This window comes from Diadema antillarum, unplaced genomic scaffold, assembly GCF_040938485.1.
Source record: "Diadema antillarum isolate AM-2024a unplaced genomic scaffold, OU_Dant_1.0 seq00000592_RagTag, whole genome shotgun sequence".
NCBI lineage: Eukaryota > Metazoa > Echinodermata > Echinoidea > Diadematoida > Diadematidae > Diadema > Diadema antillarum.
Window position 1 is genome coordinate 151,858 of NW_027271523.1, and position 24,566 is coordinate 176,423.

The window sequence follows — 24,566 nt, forward strand, 5'->3', positions numbered from 1 at the left end:
GAATCTGAGCAAAAGTATTATCAGCAGTAATAATAAAGATACTCAATTTGTTTGGATATCCTCTTTCTACCTCTATGATACACTTTCAAATCAGAATGACATCTGATACTTTGATAGTATACAAAGCCCACAATCCACATCTTTCAAATGCGCTTCAGCAAGCCAATACACAGACAGCTGCACCAATAACCTTAAACATGCTTTACAGCACCATATTCTAACTTTGATGATGATAGTCAAAACATTCAAAACTTTTTGAGGCTTTTTGTCACTGCCGCCGCCGTCATTAATTCTGCAGGCAAGGGTAAGAAAAGACAAGGGAAGTTGGGATCCGAAGTATTAACCAGAAATGTCACAACTCCGACCCTTTTGTCCTCAGACCATGTCACCATGGAAACAGCACTACACACGCTGCCGCTTCCTCTCCGCCTCCTATTTTTGGCGCCAGTCAATCAGTGGGCGTTCTCTGGGGGTAGGCGTCCCCTCCCAAGCCAAAATAAACCACGCCGCAGACCAAACAGAGAAAGGAAAGACAGAGGAAAAAAGGAGAAGAAAAGAAGCAAAAGAGGAAGTACGAAAAGCTGGAGATGGGCTCAGAAGAGCCACGGGGATGAGAGAGGACAACTTCTGGGCTAAAGATAGATACACAGAGACCAGGATGCACAAAGCAACATCACAGAGAATCACGTTCAACCTATTTACGGCAACGGGACTCATGATGTATGACGTCTACTTTAAATCTCATTTATGACTTTGACCACAAAAAATGAAGAAGCATGCCTTTATGTAAATATTTGCACATATCTCAAAATGGAATCTAACCACACAGCATTCCAGGTAAACCAAGGGAAATCTACTTGCTACAATGTCAACATTCACATATATGTAAACTATGGCGAAGTTAACAAACTTGATATCACAAATAGAATCTGATCGATTGTTTTTTTGCAAATGTCAGTGACATGTAATTTTGTAATTTAGATGCTGAAGAGAACATTTGTCCGGATATGCAGTACAGGACATCTGGATTAGATATGAAATTCAGAAAGAGTGTGGTTGATCAAGTGACAAAGGCTACATCGACCTCCTCTAATTTTGGCAAGACTGTGATTTGTCACACAAAGCCTATTGGTGCCTGTGAAAAGCTACCATGCACATTCCATCACTATTGTTGTCATGTTGCCGGGGGCAATGGCCTCACGCTGGCAAACCCAAGTCATCGAGCATGCTCATGAATTAAAGTGGAATTCATCCCTGGAAATCTATTCCCTACCCAGCTGCCGTATCTCTTTCTTGCCCTTTTATTGAACATTGTTTGCATGCGTTGTTCAGGTCATCAGGCATGATCATGAATTTTAAAGGAAAAACTAATCCCTCCAAATCTTTTTCCCACTAGTTATTGTTATCTCTTTCCTGCCTTCTTTGTTATTGTTTGTGAGTGGCTTTTCTTTGTGTTTTGCTTGTTTGCTTGTTTGTTTGTTTGTTGTGGGAGGAGGCAGGAGGTCTGTAAAAGAGATTTTGCTTGTTTGGTGTTTATGTGAACAGTATCGACAGGATGGATGACCTATTATAAAGATTCTGCAACAACAAGGGAAATGTAAAAACAGGGTTTGTACATTTCCTACCACCTGGAATACCTGTGGTACTTACGTGGAATGCTTTCCACAGATTTGTTTTTTAAAAAAATGATAGTATGGGTAAGACCTGTGGAAGTTTTCACCTCAAATGCCCTAAGAGGTTACCTGAATTGGGCCTATTCGGTGAATCACCCTTTCAAGCACTCATCTGCAAACCACAGTGACACAGTGTCTATTTCCTTTATGACTACAAAACCAGGCGATATGATACACCAGGCATGTCAATAACTCGTGTTCAAACAGTCCTCAAGACATTTCCCAGTGTTTCAGACAAATCTGCAAGTGCATAAAAACATGCCAACCTGCATTCTGAATTAAGCAAGATGGAACCACCCTGGAAGGGGGCATTAAACATTCATTATCTGTTTTTTAACCCCACACAGTAAGGTTTAAGTTTTGCATGTGAAGTACACTTTGCATGCCTACATACAATATCTGTTACCAATGACATTTTCAGAACTGCTGAATATCCATAATCTCTCATACATGTATTCACTTTCCATGTTCCTCTTCACATATATATAAAGAAAAGCCAATCCAAATAAGTGCAACTTATGCATAGATATATGGAAATATGCATTCAGTTAATCATTGGTCTTCATGTTTAAGGAGGCTGATCAACAATGCAGTGATCATTACACTTTACTTACCGAACAGAGGTTAATGAACTTCTCAGCCTCGTCCTCCAAGACAAAGTTGAGCCCCCAGGCCCCGCCCTGCTCCGGATCCTTCCACTGGACGAAAGTAGGGGTGCAGCGTACCAGCTGGGTTCCTGGAATTGGGAGAAATTTGCAAAAGTTAAAGGGATAGTACAGTATTGGTTGAGATGAGAATTGGGCTTTTAAATTTTTGCAAGATACCAAGAAAACACTTATGATATAGTACAGAGCATACCATTTTAAGAGGAATTCAAAGTTTATTTCATGAAAATCGAGTTTGGAATAACTGAAACATCCAAAAACAAAGTAAAACAAAGCGATTGTTACAAAGTGTGGGTCCCACACTTTATTAGAATCGCTCTTTTTTTATATCTCAGCCATTTCAAAACCAATTTTTACCAAATAAACATTGAATTCCTCATAGAATTGCATGCTCATTCATATTTCATATGAGATTTCTCATTATCTCACCTAAAAGTGTCAGAAACCTGAAATTAGGTCTCAACCAGAACTGTGCGATCCCTTTAAAATGTCTTCACTACAAGAGACGTGCCCAAAATCCTCAACAAATCATTCCAGTAATCCTCAATGTGAGCAAGGTTGTCAACATTAACACATCTACATTACAATCAGGGAGATTTCAGAGAGCTTTCGGGGAGATAGCTGTGTTATACATGGATGATGTTTGTTATTCCGAAGGTTATCTAAAAATGAAATAGGGTTTATTAATCTGAATATTTGTGGCATTATTCCAAAGGTTTGTTAATCCAAATATCGGTGGATTTATTCCGAAGGTTCATTATTCCGACTGTTCATTCATCTGAAAATAAAGTAAGGTTCATTATTCTGATGTATATTTATCAATAAATGAAAGGAAGGTGCGTGATAACAAACCCTCAGAATTACAAACTTTATTTCAATTTCAGATAAATGAACCTTCGGAATGTAAATATTAATTGTTTTACATACAAATCAATATACGGTAATAAATCCTGAATCACAAATGATTTTCTGGTTTTTCCTCAAAGTGTGAAGAAAACTTTCAGGGAATCTCCTGCAGCTAGAATCAGAAAAAAATTGCCAGCTTCGCTTGAGAGATAGAACATGACTTCTATTATGTAACCTTGGACACATTTGTATCATTGCTATGCAGGATTACACAGACTTTGTTTATATTTCACATATAAAGGATTAACAGCATCACTTTATACGGGGCTTACAAAAATATACCTCAAGAGTGAAGGCAGAAGAAACTGGCTGATAATTCTATAAAAAGAAGCAAACATCTTTTAAACAGACTCAGAAATAAGTATGCTACAAGACATCAGGAAATGTGCATTAGAATTATCAAAAAATGAACACTTTCTATTTACACCAATACCTCGGATAGAAGAAGTGCCTGTTGAATCTTTTAAGCCCTTCAATTGAAGTTCATTTTTAAGGCTATCTTTTAGTATCAAGGATATGCTAGGATATAAGAGGTTGAAAGAGCTGTATTATATTTCCCTGTTATAATGTCATTTATGTTTAAACATGATGCTTAATGTCAAGATGGTCTCAAGCACCTCATCTATCCTTATGAAGCAAACCACAGAGAAATCCAAAAATGACATGAGTAATGCTCGTGATATGTGATTGAGCAAAGAATTTTTAGGCACAGACCACTTAATTCACATCTTAATTGCAGCCAATTCCCTCCAAGAGCAGTTCCGCCGTGTCCTAATCTCAAATTTCCACAAAGAACCCAGCAACAAACCCCTTACCACCTACGGTTTAATTGCGGCAGTAATTACGGGGCAGAATGCAAGAGGAATATTCTCCTCATAAAGTCATGCGAGGTTACGTCCTGTGCCCAAATTGGTATTTCCTCGGAGAATTCGTGGACTATTTCAGTCCAACTTGGTTCTAAATCCTGGTCTTGTGACAAACATGGTTGAGCTGTGATGTTAGAAATCACTAAAGCCAGGAACCTCCAGTGCCCACTCAGTGTTTCCAGCAGTGTATCACATGGAAGTTAAGACGATACATCTGTTCCACATCATGCCACTTCTATGCTCCATTACTGCTTATTGCAATTAAAAAAAGAAATCAACCTCAGGTATGGCTATTATTATTTTTAGAGCAATCCAATACTGAAAACCCACTGCAAGCATAAATTTCTAATGTAATAGTAATAATTCATATTGAGTTTTGTCAGTAAAGAAAAGAAATGATGGAATGTTTGGAATCCTATCACGCATTACCACAATCAAAGCCTAACTTTCGGCATACATGTGAGAAGATGCATCGTTTGCCCAATATAACAGAAACAAATATCTATAGCAGGTAGACCCTGGCTCCACTTCATAGAAAGTTGCTATCACAAAGACAGCAATTCTTTTATAGCTGCAATGGCAAGTGTCATGGTAACAACAAGAATCCAGCTCCATGACTGGCTGTTGCTGCAAGAAGTTGCTATTCGAGCAAGAGTTGCTATAGTAATAACTTTCATTAATGAGACCCAGGAGATGGGATCAGGATGTTTTCTCTGATGAATAAAAAAAAACATGGTTTAATGGATGGTATGGAACAATCCCTGTCAACATGTGATCTCATTACGTGGTTATTTCCATACAGTCACAGATGCTTAAGCTGAGAAACCTGAAAATTAGGAGAAATTTGGCTAAAATCTAAAAATCAAATATAGGCCTTAAACTGTTTGAAACTGAACTTTGCATGTCTTTAAAACCCCTTTCCCAGAGCTGCCAACTTTTGTAAAAGCCTTTCAGTACTATGATGGCTGAAAATCAGTAATTTGCACCTTTTTTTGAGTGAAAATCAGTAATCCTTAACAGTGTTATAGAATTTATCACAGATAATGATTTCTAAAATCAGTAATTTGCTTGTAACCTTCAGTATTCTTGTCCAATTTCAGTAGAAATTACTGAAAATCAGTACTAGTTGGCAGCTCTGCTTTCCTGTCCAATTTTTCATCAAACTCTAAGAATATTTTGAATTAAAGACTCTATGGTTTCTACAAAGGATGTTACTTGGTATTTCTGATTGATCTATCCCATTATAATGTATAATCTTTTGGAAGCATAGAAGATTGAAGACAATCTTCTATATATTGTTCACACTGGTGACCAGCCTTCTTACCGTTAATGTGGCAAGTATTTGGCAATAAGCACTACAAAACATCCTTGGGATGGGGGGGGGGGGGGATATTTTTAAGCAAAGTAAAAACATACATCATATGGTGTACACAGACCTCAGAGCTCTTGTATGCACCACTCTCGGCTTTCATTCAAAACCGTCTAACGCTCTCTCTCCCGTACCGATGCACCGAAAATGACGTGAGATAGACAAAAACTTCCGTCTACTCACAGACGCCGGGTCGAAGCGGCAGGAAATCGCGGTGCGTGACACACACTCACGGTACCCCCTGCAGAGGACTTCTACCATTGGCCACCGCTGCTCGGACGTTTCCTCCACTTCTATTTCGGTCAGCAGGTAACCGTCACAACCCCCCGGTACTGCAGGGGTCAGACGAATCCTCCTCACCCTTCCTCAAGTCAATTCAACCTTCTTTTCAGCCTTTGTTTTGACTTATGCAATTCTTCTTTGCAATGCCAAATAACACTTTTAGAACGGAGCAGTCAGACTGATATGTTGGAAGGCCTCATAAATGTTGAATTCTTGAATTTTGAATTCTCATTATTCAAATTTTCATCACAACCAAAGAAGTATGTGTATCTGTTGGGAACAGGACCATTACTCTTATTGTCAATACCATCTTTATCATCAGCATAATGAAAAGCCAGAAACATTCACCACATCAAACTTTCCAAATTGGAATCGAGGGACTTTTTTGCAGCATGACCCTTTTGTAAATTGCCACTGGCATTAAATCCATTGTGTATACAAGAACTTTTGCTTGCATTTTTCTTTTGTGAATATCGGCACCATGTGAAATTCGCAAAACTTTCATGCAAGCAAAAATGTGGGGTTTTACAGTGTATCCCTATCATCTGTCATCAATATCAGTTTTAAGTATCTCCTGTAACCTCTTTAGTGCTTCCCCTACTTGGAAATGTAAGCATAATTTACGTCACTGATGATTTCTGACAAATGTAATCTGAGTAATAGGAGGAAATAAAATCCCCTGATGATGGTCTTATCATATGTCAGATGGAAGCACAAGAATAACACTACAAATCTCTCTGCACACAAACTTCTCTTCACACTCCAGTTTTTTAGCTGCAAGTATGCTCAAAATCAATTACTACTCAGACCTCCCAACTTGTCTAACTGAAAAACAAAATGGGATGTTTTTGCTCAGAAATAGGAAAGAAAGAGCATTTCCCATATGAGTGTGTAGTAAAATTTTCAAGAAAAATAGGAAAATCACTTCAAAAATCCTATCGAAATTGAGCGCGGGATGGTCAAAATTCAGATTCTTTCCTCCAAATTCAGAATGATTGGATGGTCTGACCACTGATACAAGTCAAAATGAACCTAACTCTATATGGTTGATGGAATACATCTTGTGTGAAACATACTCCCCAACCGGGACATTCTGTGATATCCCAGTAAAATGGATGTCTCTTGGAAGACTGAGGGGGACATCTCCCGTCCCACAAATGGAAGCTATCATGGCTAATGAGCTAATTGGAGTCTTCATTTCATTAAGCAATCTGTGACAGAGATGTCTCCAGGCCCATTAAAAGCTACCTTCATCCAATTAGGAAGGTCCAGCACCTCAGGGATTCGCTCACACCATGAGGAACATGATTCAAGGGATCCCAGCTTTCTGGGTGCTTTGGAGCATGAAGCTCACTTGTTACAAATTTACAAGCAGGGTCCTGTTTCATAAAATTTTTATCAATAACAAGTTATGATAGTTATTATAAGCTACTGAATTCCTTGCATCCGATTGGCTGAGAGCAAAGTTGTCATAGAAATGTGTCAGTTGTTACTGATAACAATTTTTAAGAAACAAGACACCAGTGCACTATATTTCAATCCACATGACAACTGTCATAACGATAGTGAGACTTACATTTCAGATCAGTGTATAATGCAACAACCAGATATTTTCACATGCATGAAATTCTCATAGATTTTACAAGGAGCCAAGAATCACAATATCATAGTAAAATGCACATGAATATAAATATCTTATGAAATAATATTTTACACAATGCATTAAATGTCAGGGGCAATTTGAGAAAGATTCATGCTGTGAAAAAGGCCATAGGCTCCAATTTGAGAAATTTTTGTGCTGTGAATGTTTCTGATTTGTAGGGTCTAGGGCAATTACCCCCTGGTCCTGTTTCATAAAATTTTTATCAATAACAAGTTATGATAGTTATTATAAGCTACTGAATTCCTTGCATCCGATTGGCTGAGAGCAAAGTTGTCATAGAAATGTGTCAGTTGTTACTGATAACAATTTTTAAGAAACAAGACACCAGTGCACTATATTTCAATCCACATGACAACTGTCATAACGATAGTGAGACTTACATTTCAGATCAGTGTATAATGCAACAACCAGATATTTTCACATGCATGAAATTCTCATAGATTTTACAAGGAGCCAAGAATCACAATATCATAGTAAAATGCACATGAATATAAATATCTTATGAAATAATATTTTACACGATGCATTAAATGTCAGGGGCAATTTGAGAAAGATTCATGCTGTGAAAAAGGCCATAGGCTCCAATTTGAGAAATTTTTGTGCTGTGAATGTTTCTGATTTGTAGGGTCTAGGGCAATTACCCCCTGGGCAATTACCCCTGACCCTTCCCCAGACCCTAACCCTAATCCTAAATATAACCCTAACCCTAACCCAACTCTAACCCTAAACCTAACCCTAATCTTCACTCCTCTAACCTTATCACTAACCAGTATTTAACCGGGGGGGGGGGGGGGGGGGGGGGGGGGGGGAGGTAATTGCCCTGATACAGATTTTTAAGTACATTGGTCAGCTCTGTTACATGGAAAACGCTTAAATCTATTTCCGTTTTTCTCCTAATGCATTTAAAGGAACCCTCCCCTCCACAGTGGCTTTGGTCATATCATACTACACTGTAGCTCTGAAGTGCTAGGGGTAGGAGAAAGTATCATTGATATATTCCACTCATATATCTCAACTGAAATGTGAGACATATGAGATATACCTAAACGATGTGTGGGACCTCGCTACTTTCGAAGAAAGCGTATGGGGAAATATCATCTTTCTGCGAAATTTCCTTTTTCCTGAGGAAAAAAAATGTTGCTAGTTGCTTAATATGAGTAGTTATGTGTACGTGCTTTGTAGTTGTTGAAATGTTTACATACAGCTCTTTCTATGAAACACAACCGAATAAATACTCAAATTATATCAATCAACTGCAAAACAAAGTTTCATTTCATATGCGTCATCTAACGTTTTCCTTGTCTTGTAGAAGTCTCCTCCCTCCTACTCATCTGTTTTATTCATCTCTTTTTAAAACAAAACTGTAAACATAATATATACTCTTGTTTCAGTGTCAAGAAGTAACATCATGGTCATTTGAAGACATTTAAGAATTCATATAGCATCTAACAGTACAATTGCCTTTGGCATTTATATTTGATATTCTATTGGGTTTTTTTGTTTGTTTTTATTTCATGAAACTATAAAACTACCTCTTTAGTAATTTATGTTGTAATGTTTTTGTATTCTGATATTTTTGTGGTAATCATGAAGATGACTTTGGTCATAAACAAACTAGAAATTTCGCTACAGCGACTGGTTATACCCCCGCCAAACAACATTTCATAAGCTTTGGTCAAAAAACTGAGGAAGTAGTTAAATCCGCAAGATCTTTCCTTGATCTTCTGCCATTAATATGCCGTTACCATGGCAACGTACTTTCGGGTACTGTCGAAAAATGCGTCTTGCACATCTACAACCAAAGGCACACATCTGTACCAAATTTCATGGAAATTGGGCAAAAACTGAGGAAGTAGTTTGCAACACAAAATTTTTCTATCAGTTTGGCTCATAATATGTGAGCTGTTACCATGGCAACATACTTTTTGTCACTGTCAAGAAATGTGTCATGCTGACCTATATCCTAAGACAAACATTCAATATGAATTCCATGAGAATTGGAAGAACACTGATGAAGCAGTTTTGCCATGAAGCATTTTGCCCTATATTTTACCAATAACATGCCGTTACCATGGCAACGCACTTTTTGCCACTGCGGAAATATGTGTCTTGCACATTAACATATTCAGATGAACATCTGTACCTAATTTCATAAAAATTGATCAAAAACTGTGGGAGGAGTTCGCGACGCAAGATTTGTACCCATTTTTGCCCATAATATGCCGTTACCATGGCAACGTACTTTTGGGTACTGTCAAAAAATACCTCTTGCACATCTACAACCCAAGGCACACATCTGTGCCAAGTTTTATGGGAATCGGTTGAAAACTGAGGAAGTAGTTCGCGACGCAAGATTTGCAACGGACCGACCGCCCGACCGACCGCCCGACCGCCCGACCGACCGTCCGCTGATTCCTATATACCCCCTTCAAACTTTGTTTGGCGGGGGTATAAAAACAAAATTCATGAAATTTAGCCCTATCACTTCAGGAATGATTTTGAGTAGATTAACTTTTAAACATATAATACTTTAAGTTATATTCCAAAATTGAGTGAAATTTCAACAGATAAATCCTTTGATATCTCACTTTCAAGTTACATCAATTTATCTCAAATCTTCATTTTTTTTTTCTCCTGATTGTTACATTATCTGCAGCTTTCTTCAAGATATCTGGTACTGATGAGGAGGAATGAAGTTTAAAGGGATGCATAGTATTGTTTGAGATGAAGATTGGGCTTTTAACTTTTTGCAAGATGCCAAGAAATCACTTACAAAAATAGTACAGAGCATGCTATTCTAGGATGAATTCAAAGTTTATTTGATGAAAATCGGTTATGGAGTGGCTGAGACATCCAAAAACAAAGTAAAACATAGCGATTGTAATAAAAGGTGGGTCCCATCTTTTATTAGGATCGCTCTGCTCTGTTTTGGATATCTCAGCCATTTCAAAACCAATTTTCATCAAATAAACATTGAATTCCTCTTGGAATTACATTCTCTTTCACATTTCATAAGAGGTTTTCCCATTATCTCACCAAGAAATGTTAGAAACCTGAAGTTAGGTCTTAACCAAAGCTATCCATTGAAGGTGCACCACCCTCTGAGTTGGAAATTAAAGGGGAAACTCCCACTGGAGCTGATACTCCATCTGATGTCAAATCAATTAGACTGTCATCTTAAAGTGCCATAGCCTGGCAGTCTCTTTATTATGCTTGATATTACAAGTTTCCTCTTAAATGTCGCATTTGGATGCATACCTGTTTGCCTATATACATATCATTATGACACAGACATCTATTTTTGCATACTATCTCACAGTTTTTGCTCACAGGTGAGGTAGGAACAACCGGTATAAGCTGCATTTTTAGACACAGGGTTCTATATAGACTGTAGGCTTTAAAGGGTGTGTACAGTTCTGGTCAATGTGAAGATTTAGCTTTTAACGTTTTGCGAGATATTTGGAAACTGGTCTATGAGATGTCAAAGAGCATGCAGTTCTAAGGGGTATCAAAAGTTTATTCGATGAAAATCGGTTTTAAAATGGCTGAGATATCCAAAAACAAGGTGAAATAAAGATATCCTAATAAAGTTGTGGCATGTCACCCTTTATTATTAGCACTTTTTTTTGATATCTCAGCCATTTGAAAACCAATAATCATCAAATAAACATTGAATCCTTCTTAAAATTATATGCTCTTTCATATTTCTTAAGAGGCTTTTCATTATCTCACTTTATAGGAATGTTCAAAACATGAATCCCTACCTCAACCAGTAGTGTACAGTCCCTTTAAGAAGTTAGGGAGAAACCTGCTGTGAAGGATGCCACTCAATTCTGATATGGCAAAAACAGGCATATATACCAGTCCTGTAGATATGATTGGGAGTGATTTATTTCCTCTACAGATTATTCTTGGATATGTAGACAGGTGTCAAAACTTCTACAAATGTGTAATTTCTATTCTTGAGATCAATACCATATAAATGGGTGTTTGTTTTGCAGAACAAATGCAAAAAAAGAAGAGTATTCTGAAAGCTGTCATCAGTTTCCTGTGAATGTTGAAAAGATCAGTGAAAGATGAATGGATGTCTCCAGCATAGATGAATCTAGGGGTGCGTTTATCAGCTCACCTCTGATGCACGATTAAGGTTTCCAAACAACTTTTTGAGAGTTCTGGGCAGTTGATATATGTAAAGCTGTTTCGATTATTGGGTTAGAAATGCGTTTTTTGAAATGCCAAAAAAAAAACAAGTGTGAAAGCAAATGCGTTTGAGTCAGAAACATGTTTCTGTAGTGTTGATAAATGTAAAATCATTTTGAAACATGTCTATAGCTTGGACCTGCCCATGCCAACCACTGCCACTACACATCGCTGCTCCTTGGGTCGCACAATGGAGCTGCGCAGTGACAAGGCCTCCCAACTGACCCTTGACAACTCAAGAAACACGATCAGAAAAGCATTTGCAAATGCGTTTTAACCATTGGAAAGATGATAAATGCAGCCGAAGTGGCTAGCTAATTGAACAACCAGGGGTCGTGAGATACAAACAGGAAGAAAATAAGACCTATACAAAGTCCCTGGGCATCAATCCCGCTTGTTTGCGAGTCCATTCACCACACCACAAAAGCCTGGTCACAGAAACATGTCATCGGTCTGGATCTAGAATCACGAGTGACTCAACACAATGGGACTGGCTCTGCTAAATCAGCAGACACTTGCTAAACATGGGACCCTTAATTAGCTTGATTGGGTTGTGAGGAGGCTAGGAGGGAGTCGGTCAATGTTTCAGCCCCCTCCCCCCCCCCCCTCCCCCACATACTGATAAGTGGTCAAGGGAGCCACGAGAAGTGGTCAAGGGAGCCACGAGAAGTGAATCAGGAATGCGCTAACGACCAAACAGGTGTGATAGGTGAAAGATGAAGGGACGCTATGGGGGGACAGACAAACTCTTTGGACTGTCTGCGCCGAGAGTCTGTCTCGGTCAAAGATGTGCTAAATAGGCCCTCTGCCCTCTAGGCTTGATTCAGACACTGATTGCAAATACCACGGTATTTCATAATGTTGATGCAAAATACATCACGAAATACACTGCGAAATACCAGCACAAAAAAATTACTTGCATGTAAATGTTCGTTTTTACAGTAACATCTCCACAAGGGCTTTCCACCTACCCGGTAGGGTGATGTACGCCTCAATGATGCCTTGGAGTTCGGTGTCACTGGCAGTCACCCGGTAGATGCACTTCGGCTCCTCCTGCTCGACGATGACGGATATGCGGACGACCTCGTCGATCACGCGTTCCCACTGCTGTTCCTCACCGTCCACAAAGAGGCTGTAGACCTGAGCTAGCAGTCTGGAGATGGTGCACATAAAAATTGGTAGAATAATAAATTGAAGGTCATTCCTTTCATATCGAATACAAATTTCATTGAAGACACTCCTAACACCTGTCGGTTTGGGCTCTTTCTATTTGAAACCCGATGCAGAACTTTAAAGTCAGCGTTTCTACCTTTTAAGTCAGAAAGGATAGCACGATTCCCCACTACATTCCAGTCAATGTAAATCCAACCATTCGGTTTTACCCCCTAGTCATCACTAAATCCACACCTGTCACCGACAACAGACTAATCAATAGCGCGGCAGGAAACAGCACTCATTGGAGGCCTCATCGTACAACCAAACACTTGGTTGTCGTGGCAACAGGAATCTTCTCCGCAGACATTAAACTCCTATAACCTCTACTGGCTTGCTGATATGCCTGCCTGGAGTAGTCTTCTATCCAATCCTATCACTTCTCAAGAGTCATTCGAGTCTCCTCTCTCTTTAAAAAAAAAAAAAAAAAAAAGACAAGAGGGGGGTGGGAGGAGGGAGGGGGTTACAGATGGGCATAAATTTTTCAGTACTATTAATCTGCTGAGTTAGGCAGCTTGAAAGAAAGTTACAGGAGCTAGTTTCTCCTTAGCAAACATCTGACATCCGTCCAGGGACTGATACTAAAAGTTACTGCAGTATGTATCAGCCCACTTTCGTGGCATCTGGTATCACAATATTCTGGTGAATGACAGCATACCAAGAAATGTGTTACTCTCTTGATATATTTCACAATTTCATATGAAGACAACCATTGGTATGTGGTACTTTAAAAAAATGAGGAAAAGGCTTCTGCTTTAAATATCCGAACAACATTAAAGGGGGTGTACAGTTCTGGTCGAGGTGAGGATTTAGCTTTTAACATTTTGCGAGATATTCAGAAACCACTCTATGACATGTCAAAGAGCATGCAATTCTAAGGGGTATCAAAAGTTTATTTGATGAAAATCGGTTTTGAAATGGCAGAGATATCGAAAGATAAGTGAAACAAAGAGATACTAATAAAGTTGGGGCATGTCGCCCTTTATTATTAGCACTTTTTTGGATATCTCAACCATTTGAAAACCAATTTTCATCAAATAAACATTGAATCCTTCTTAAAATTACATGCTCTTTCATATTTCATGAGAGGTTTCTCATCATCTCACTTAGGAATGTTCAAAACATGAATCCCCACCTCAACCATTACTGTACAGTCCCTTTAACTTTTTAAATTAATGTCAGATAGCTTGAAAGGAAGTAACTATTTTCTTCATTCCTTTAATAACATTAGCAATATACCAATTTTATTATTATCATTATCATTATTATTATTATTATTGTTATCATTATTATTATCATTATCATTATCATTATTATTATTATTATTATTATTATTATTATTATTATTATTATCATTATCATTATCATTATCATTATCATTATTATTATTATTATTATTATTATTATTATTATTATTATTATTATCATTATTATCATCATCAACATCATCATCATCATCATCATTGTTATTTTCATTATCATTATCAAGATTATCATTATAATGACAATGAAAAACACATATCGTCACTGATGGGCGACAAGACCTCGTATCTACAAAATGTCAAATGTTCAGGAGAGCAAAAAACACATGGCAGCCAAAGCACTGTATCCAATGGGATAGACATTCCTTTGACATGCTGTGGTGGCTTCATTTTTGGGGTACGTAAAGACATCTAGGATTTGGACAGGACATCACTTAAAGGAGAAGTCCGGACGATTTTGAAAAAAATCAACCAAAATCTACATAAATAAAGGACCATAATGACTAAGTTTCATTGAAAAAGACCCTCCCAACTCGCCACAATCGATTTTTTAGCATCACTAATTTTGAATCGTAACCGTTCGATTTCTGTACGCCGGCGAGAAAGATCACGTGACAGCGTGACGTTTCATCCTCACATTGCTTTTTGCTTGGAGCGTCAGCTGGCTCGGGGGAGCCCTGCTTGAGCAACGGTGATACGGGCCAAGCAAGCGGTAGTAGCATACCGCTCAACAGTCTCTGACCACACAGCGGATGCACGCGGCATGATCTATTGCTTCATTAAAAAAATGCCCATGTGTCAAGTGTTAGGGTGTTGTCAATACTTCAACTTTACTAGTAAGTCTTCAAATTGAAGAAATATTTCGATTTTAGATTGACATCTATCCACGATACTACCTTTACATGATCCTGAATGCTACAACACGCAGCCCGATTACGCTGTGTGTATTGGGCTGCTGGTCGTAGTTACCGGCGCGGCGCGGCGGCGGTACCAAGCTGGCGCTGGCGTTTCTTCCTCGGTTCAAGTTACATGTATACTGTCGTATTTTATCACCGTCAGACACACTTTTCAACAGTCTCGGACAACAAAAGAGGCAATAATTCTGACATTGACAGACTGATTTCAGATTGTTCACACTCAGAAGTCGAAAAAACGATCGCGGATTGTGATAGCACTTGGCAGCAGCAGACGTAAATGTATGCCTGCACAGCCCGACAACAGCTAATGCATTGTAAGTGATGGGGTGGACACTAATAAGTACGGCAGTATTATAATACATACATATTTCAATTTAAACGAAAATGTTATAGCATTGCAACTATTTTACATTAATCTTTGAAGATTTTATATAGATATATAACGAAGATTATTTGAATAAAGGAATACAGCGTTTGGCAACAGCACTCCTAAATCGGTGTACGGTCTCCTGCAGTAGCGCCGACAAGGCACACCTATGCAGGCATGCAGATACCGCCCGCAGTCAGCAGTGCAATGGGAGATCGATGCGTAGCTGGGCTTCGCTCGCGGTGCTCTCAGCTGAGGAAACTGCGCCCGATACGTCACGCGCAATGCATCCTGGGACAGATAGTACGAAGGGCAGCTCGCGACGGATTCGAACATGAAGAATTACCTTATTTTAAAAAAAAATCATAGTAAATGTATCTGATGGTCTTTTCTCGTCGGGAAAAGGGTAATAGGTTCATGAAATATTGTTCTTTACACACGAAACGGCTGATAATCGTCCGGACTTCCCCTTTAACTGATTATCTGACCTTTAATCCAAAAAAGTCATTTTCACCAAAATTGCAGATACAAGGTCTTGTCACCCCAGCCACGATATGTAGTTTGGCTTGCAAAACACCTATGTGGAGTTTAATCAGAATCTTGCCCCCCCCCCCCCCCTCCCCCCACCTTGGAAAAATCAGCCAACAAGTTGGTTTAGTGGGACACCAAGTACAAAACCCTTAAATCTTTCTACAAACAACATCTTTTCTGCTATTTTGAACACTTTTCAGCACATCTAAATTTACCTGGGGAATCATTTACAGGTGTGAGACATTAGATACACAGTTTGTCAACCTAAAACTCACTTTATGGTTTTGTGTTTATTCATCTATTTTTTTTCAACAGGCCATTTCAAAGCAAGAGGATTCATTCTGGATTTGACAAAGGGCCAACAACCTGATCAAAGGATCAAGGTTAAGAAGGAAACCTGGTCTACACTGAAAGATGTACACTTCCATGGAGTATAGTTTTGCACTGTAATGGGTTCAGCTAAACTCACAACATAATTCCTAATAGACTTATTGTTGACAGATTGGGGTCAAATAGATTTTTCCCTCTTTCTCTCTCCCTTCCTCCCCCCCCCCCCCTTCTCCCTAAACTAGCATGGTGTCAGCACCTACTTCTTTCTACTTCAGTTTTACAGTTTGTCTGATGTGCCACTAAGGAACCATTTATCATATCATACAACACTCTCGGTTTCTACACTCCCTTGCAGTTCATTCGCTCTTGTTTGTTTGTTTGTTTTGTTTTTGTTTGTCTTACCTGTGTGTGTGTCTCTCTCTATATATTTATATAAACATAAATACACATATGTGATAAAAACCTAAAATGGCATTAGATTTTTATCACATATGTGTATTTATGTTTATATAAATATAGATAAATCATGGATATGAAATATGAATATACTTAAATATGAATGTGCATTTTATATATATCTATGATTCATTTATCCTTGTATAAATTTACAACTACCCATGATTTCATTTTTAGCTATTCATAACAGTTTTGTGACTGAATTTGATACGACTGAGAGCGTGCTGATTGTGTTTGTTTCTCTTCTCCTCTTGTTTATTTTGCCATACATGCAAAATCTAAATATATTTGTGTGTCAGAGCATATATTTGCCGGCATGTCTGTGCAAGTAGTCACTATTAAAGAGAGTGAATGTTTGCAAATAGGTCTGTATCGCAGATCTCTTAAAGGACAAGTCCACCTTCATATACATAAGGATTGAGAGAATGCAGCAATATTAGTAGAACACATCAGTGAAAGTTTGAGGAAAATTGGACAATCCGTTCAAAAGTTACGAATATTTGAAGTATCTGCGCAGTCACTGCTGGAAGAGAAGACTACTACAGTGTATGATGTCACATGCGTACAACTATATAAGGAAAATAAAAAGAGAATTTCACAAAATTTTACTTTCTGAATAAAGTTCACATTTCTTTGACTTGCTACTGACGTATGTTAAGGGTAATATTATTCCCCCTGCCTTCTGAAAGAGAGAAGTCGAGTGTTCTTTTGTTTTGCGAGAAAAATGGAAATATGTTGAATTTTCTTTATTCTTTCTTTGTATCGTTGTACTCATGTGACATTACAAGCTATAGTAGTCTTTTCATCCAGCCGTGACTGAGCAGAAACTTCAAAAATTCGTAACTTTTGAACGGATTGTCCGATTTTGCTCAAACTCTCACTGATGTGTTCTACTAATGTTGCTGCATTCACTCAACCCTCATGTCTTTGAAGGTGAACTTGTCCTTTAACAATTAAGGGACGAGTGGACCGATAGCTCAAGAAGACAAATGATGAGATAAAGTGACCTCTCCGTACCATCAACCTACTTCTTCTACGTTTACCTAGCTGGACATGACGCTGCCACCAAAGAGTGATTGTGTATAGAGAACTAAAACTAAAACTACTACTACTGCAACTACCACTACTACTACTACCACTGCTACTGCTACTTCTAGCTCTGCTGCTGCTGTTACTACTACTACTACTACTACTACTACTACTACTACTACTACTACTACTACTACTACTACTACTAGTACAATGACAACCACAATGACCATAGAGCTTGCAAGGTAGCTACAAGCCAAATGCTTAAACAAAAATCAGAATAGACAGGGCCAGCATCTACTTCATGTCAAATCAAGCAAGAAAATTATCTTTCAACATGCAAATGGGTAGTAATTGGTGCTTTTGTTCACAATGCTCACTTCCAAATGCAAACAGATGATGGCATACCAGACTATGTTTAGAACTTAGAGAAATAAAAAACTTCCATGGTAGGAGACAAAAGTCATCATCACTTTTGGACCGCTGTGCTAACTTCCCCAATCTCCTGAATTTTACTGACAGGGGTATAAGAAAAAAAAAAATCCATATTTGTATCTAGGTACAATGTATAACAAAGTTTCATGTCTGTTTCAGCGTAGTAGTTTGCAAAGGAAAGATGAAAAAAAAACTTTTTTCACTTTAAGTTTCCATTGAACAAACTGATATTAACACAGATATGCAGAAGTACATCACAGTTTCAAAAAGAATAGGAACTCATCATGACTGTACATACATTGACTAAAGAGGGCAGTAGTCTATATTCACCCTCATCAATTTAGTATGTGAAGGAAGAGTGAGGTATGTACACTGTATATGGAAGGATGCGTAGGATATCTATTGAGGAAGGTGGGGTAGGTATTCTGCAAAGCTTGGCTTGGTACTGTGAAGGAGGGGTAAATACAGTCAAACCTGTCTATAGCAGCCACCCAAGGGAAACTACAAAAGTTGCCGTTATAGACAGGTTGGTGGCCATTTTGAATTTTGATACTTGCATTTTATAACAGCAGAAAATACTGCATGCTATTCTTTAAAAACAACAACCAGCAAATAAGTTTGCATGTGCAGCTATATCATGGGGATTTTTGTTGTACAATTTACTTCATTTTGATATCATTTTTTTTTGCCGACTTCTGTTCTTTTGATTTTAAAAACAACATTTTGGGCTTGAGGAACTGCTCTGGTTCGTACCAGTTTGCATGAATGGGGTTCATGCAATGAACGTAAAAGCCAACGTGTTCATGGCTGATTTAGCGGTTCAGCTAAATATTTGTGGCCACTATACGCACGTAGATATTCACCACGAGATACAAAATGAGTGGCCGCTGGCTGCGTTAGGCAGGTGGCCGCTATATAAAGGGTCTATAACTGCAATTTCGCGCGGGGGATTTTTCAGTGGCCATTATAAGCAGGTGGCTGCTATAGACAGGTGGCCGCTAAGACAGGTTTGAATGTATGTGTAAAGAGGGCTTGGAGGGGTGGGGTAAGTATGTAGGAGGAGGGGTGGGTGGGATATGTGTGAGTTAGAGTTAGGGTAGGTATGTAGGAGGATTGGGATAAAATAATACAGACACTTGTACAAAACAGAGGGTAGGGGTAGGTTCTCGGGAGCAGGGTTACCTTGCTTGACAGATACACAGATCAAGGAATAGGTTTGATCCCAATCCTGTCATTCCCATCAGAAATCTGTATGTGTACAAGGTTTTTGGATTTTGAATCGCTGATCTTGAGATTACTAAAAATATCATATTGTGACTGGACAAGCCATAAGTGTTTAAAACTGTTGTGACCCACACATCTTAAAAAGGAATGAGAAAATACATTGCAACACTTCTTTTCTCTAGTTCATCAAAGCTTGTGTTCAGTGTTATTTCAAATCAAAACATTATGTTACAACTCCATGATTAATTGAAAATGTCAATACTGTAAATGAATGAAAACTGCCATGTGATTAGACTTCAGCAACAGCCTAACTTTTGCTATTAAATTTGACTGGTTCATTGTTTTGTATTAATGAGAGCTTTTCACTGTGCATTTTTTAGTATCTCAAACAGTCTCTTTTTTTCTGCTCTTATTCTATAGAGCACATTTATTTGTTTGTTTGTTTGTTTGTTTGTTATTGTTGTTTTGTGGTTTGTGGTTTGTTTGTTTGTTTGTTGTTGTTGTTTTTTTTTTTGGGGGGGGGGGGGGAAATGTCCATGCTGGAAATATTCCATAGAGGTCAAAAGGTCAGCAATTCTTACCAATATCTTCCAGTGATAATGGCTGATCTGGCCAACCAATTTTTGCAACACTTTGAAACACACAATTTTAAAGTCTGCAAAGTTAGAAGTCAGTATCCCTTACAAGTTCCTTCACCAGGAGAGGGAGATGCCACCCCCCCCCCCCCTTTGATTGTTAAAAAAAGAAAGAATTTATAATGTGGTATGACTTCTCCAATTTGTCTCCATCCATACAAATTCATTCAATTTTTTTTTTTATAACATCAAAAGAACAAATACTTATGGAGAAAGGAAATAAAATAAGAACACATGAACAGACCATGTGAATTGTCATGAGAACGATGCCGGATTCAAGAAGGGAAGGAATAGGGGGAAACAGGACATTATCTCAAGAGGACGTATTTCTTCCTGTATTAAAGATTTAACATACAAACCAGCTGTGGAACAGCTTACAAATGTATACATCCGCCACAATCACAGAATAAAGTTTTATGTCTTACGCAAACACGAAATCAGCAAAAGCCTGGGAAGGTGCTGGGAACATGTAACACAGCAAATAGAAAGCAAATATTCAAGACAGGAAAACCCTGGGACTATGTAATGTTTCTTTTGCAATTTTGAAAAATATTTATAAAGTCACTTTCAAGAGTTGGTCTTGAAAACCACATTCTGGTCTAGAGGTGATACAGTGAAGTAATAGTATGTGCTTCATTGAACACCTGTGCATAAAGGCCTGTATATATTAAAGTCATTTTTTTTTTTTGTTCTGTCACTTCTTCGCTGGTCTTTATTGACAAGTGTTTGATTCGTTACCCTGTCTCAAAATTTGTGCATGTGCCTACCCACTAAACTATTAGTAATTCTTGGAAAAGGGCAAGGATTTATGTAATCCCCGGACAGGAGGGAAATGCACATAACTTGAGCACAAAACAACCAATTGTAAGATAAAAATCAAAAGAAACTTGAAAAGCTCATACTATCACATGGGGCAAAAATCATCATTTATATTTGCAAGCAAGGCTGTAAGGAAAAGGTACTCGGTAACAACTTCAAAATTTGTGCAATCCAGTTTGATATGATGTTCAAAAGTAACAAGATATCAATGTATCATTCCCACATACAGAAATCTATGTTGGTCCTTTACAAAGAACTTCAACTGCAAAAAGCTTTCTGTAACACTGCGTCAAGTTTGTTTCCAATTGTATTGAGAAATTCTGTATCAAACATGTTAAGTATTAAACATTTAAATCATGCTCCAATTGGTGATCCAAACTTACATTATCGTCGGCCTCATGCCAAAAGGGCCCTAACAGTGTACAAAGTCTATGGTGTTAAGGCCCTTTTGGCATGAGGCCGACAAATTTCATATGTTTGCAATATTCACATATATTGTGTAAATATTGCAAAAACATATGAAGTAGAAAAAACAAACAAACATATGAAGTGGAAGTTTGTATCACCAATTAGTTAGAAAAAAAAATTACAATCGATTTGGTTGAGCCTTCGCAACCATAGTACCAGCACACACATAAAAGAAGAAAATGAAGTTCAAAGAAGAACACAAAGGGGAGAAAGGAGAAAAAAAAATATATATATACATGATTGTGTTTGTGTGTGTTTATGTGAGTGTGTGCAAAGATATATATGGAGGGATATAACAATAAAATATTGGAGAGAGAGAAAGAGAGAAAAAAATAACAGTGCAAAGTACTCATTCCTTGGATGGCATTAACACAGGCCAGAAAAAAAAAAGCACAGAAAGAATCATATCAGTAATTCAAAGAGGAAATGCCATTATTATATCCAAGAGAAAATTTAATCAATAGCGTGCATGTATACAAACATGCAACTCCGATAGGGAAGGAAGTAGTGCTCATTTATACAAATGATAAGAAATAGATCCTTTGTAATTTGAAGCAACTTCAAACATTCACTCCTGTATATACGCATGCAAATGCAATGAATAGGGAGGGAATCTGTTTTGTGAGTTTTTGTTATTACATATATTTTTATTACTATCATGGCTATTGATTTCTCACTGTTATTTTCATTATAACTACAACTTTCATTGTTATATTTGTTATTATCCTTATCATTATTAGTCTTAGCACTATTGTTACTTTTTTTCATTATCAAACACATAGACTGCTTGCACCAAAACAATGTACACACAAAAAAAATTGTCATTTTTTCAGGTGTGCTTTAGTGATTTTATATTCCTTTCACTGTCAATAAATACTTTATCTGATATCAAGATTATCAGAGATGACTATGAATCATCTACCAAACAAGTTTGATTTCCAATTTCTGAGTTTTGGTCTGAAAGAGGTAATCACCTTAATTAAGGGTAAATGAGCACACTTTTGTTATGTACCATCATACCATTATGCCAAGAAAAATAAGACATATACACACACAATTGGGCTATTCTCACTTGAAAATCCCACAAGATTTTAAACTCACAGGTTTTTACCCTTGTGTCCATGCTTGATTAAAGTAAAACAATGCCTCAATATCTAATAGTATTTCAGGCTTGTATTGAGTATATTGCCGATTTTTAGCCAACCTCTATTCAGCTTTGTGCATATATTCACATTCTGCAGTACTTTCAAGGCAGGGAGTGTACAATGCATGGAGAAAATACCAGATTTTATACTGTCTGAGTTGCAGTTCGGAAACTAGCAAGTTTTTGTTTTGTTTTGTTTGTTTTTAAAGACTACTCATAAGATTTCTATGGCAATTTTCTGTTTACACTGGAAGAACTCCAAACAAAAATTCCTGAAGTTTGATAACTCATCGTACTTCTCTGCAAGTGTGAACAACCCTAGTTTTAACCGTCCAAACCCAGGGTTTCCCTCGCAATCACAGACATACACAAAAAAGAAAACTGGAGACGGGAAGAGTGTGTGTGGGGGGGAGGGGGAGGAAAACCCACATGAGGATAAAATCTGGGGTAAGTAAGAGATGCAAAGGGTCATCAAAATCACAGACATCCTTCTGTAGCTTACAAAACTTCTCAACTATTTTAGAGACTCTTTTTGGTCTATTTTGGGTTTCTTTTTTTTTTGCCATATAATTTCTGTTTATGGAGAATGTTAATCATCACAATTTTAGATAAGTCACTATTATATAGAAATTCAACTGCCAAAACAAACTCATCAAGTTTGTTTGTCTTATTTTCAAACTTCATTTATTTCTCCTCATATCAATCTTAGTTGATAACTTATTGCATAAGGAAAGCATTCACGCTTTTATGTTTTCTGTGATTGTTTGCAAGCTACAGATGGATGTTTCCAGAAGTCACGGTGCAGGAAATCTTGCAAAGGGACAAACAGGCAAGCAAACAAACAAACAAACAGACAAACAAACAGACACAAGTGCCGGAAAAAAACAAGCAATCAAAAACTCACTTCAGAGGGATTGCATACGGCTCATCGAAGCTCCACACGCTGCTTGTCAGTCATACAAAAATACGAATGGAAACAATGGATGAGAAAAACTTGTTATTCAGATGTGTGGGGGGGGGGGGACATGAGAAAAACAAACGTAGATTATGCTTTAACAGTAATCAAACACATGCACGCTAGGATCCTTGGGCATTGATGCGCCGTCTCCTAGCAACGCATCACCATATCTGATAAGAGAACTTACAGATGTAATCTGAACATTCGGGACCAGTGCAGAAAGATTAACAACATGGTCTGCATGCGAGATGTGTACTTGTAGGATATTCTGAGAAGGTAAACAATTATTTATTTTTATATTTTTTATATTTTTTTTTAGTAGGACATCCTCTATTCTTGCTATCACTGTAAGAACAATGTATTTGTTTTTTAATTATGATAATTGTTGTTTTGTAAATTATGTCAACGAGTTGTGGATGGCATGAGAGATACGGGGCAACCTTGGCTGGCGCACAAAGCAAGTCTCAAAATAGGCAGCATCCTGCCAGACATGTGATTGGTCTGTGTGGGAGACCAATGAATGTCACTATGGATGAGCATGTGATGGCAGCTGACACTAGAGGGCAGCAATGCACATTGAAGCTCGGCATGGTGGAGCTCCATAAGCAAGTTATGAACTCTACGTTGAACCTTATCTAACCCAACAGCAGCAGAGTTCCCTTTCCCCAGCTTCCCATACATGCTTTCGAAAAGCCGGTTTTCCCATCCAGCCAGTCATTATTTCTTCCATATCTAAATCAAAAACTTATCCCAATATGAATATGGCATAGTCCAACCACTATAACTATTCTTGTGCTTCGAAAAAAAGAAGAAAAAAAAAAGTGAAATATACAGGCTAATAATCATTCAGATTTTTCCTCCAGAAGCCTGTTTAAGCTAAACCTCACCTATATACTTGCTTTGCCAAGTTTTTCCTCCATGTAGTATTGAGAAAAGAGCACAGTTTTAATGTGTGTGTGTGTGTGTTTGTTTGTTGTTTATTTCTAAATCTAAAATTCTTCATATACTACGTGGAGATTTTCAATGTAATACAGGAAGGAAGTCTACCCTCAAGCTATGGTATCACGTCACCATAATGCGTCACTGAGTCTGTATATTTGTGAGGATTTCCATGAAACATAGCGTAATAGAGACATCAGACATACAGTGGTATAA

The 24,566-nt window shown here is 37.9% G+C and overlaps 1 protein-coding gene across 1 annotated transcript in view; it reads right to left on the reverse strand.

The window, feature by feature from the left end:
* Positions 1-286: 286 nt before the first annotated feature.
* Positions 287-24,566, reverse strand: part of LOC139735697 (protein still life, isoform SIF type 1-like) — a 161,035-nt gene continuing 136,755 nt past the window's right edge. The window contains exons 3-5 of the mRNA XM_071646443.1: positions 12,596-12,777; positions 2,288-2,409; positions 287-292 (exon numbers count right to left, since the gene is read on the reverse strand). Of these exons, the coding sequence (XP_071502544.1) occupies positions 287-292; positions 2,288-2,409; positions 12,596-12,777 (310 nt within the window). The remainder of the gene's footprint in view (positions 293-2,287; positions 2,410-12,595; positions 12,778-24,566) is intronic.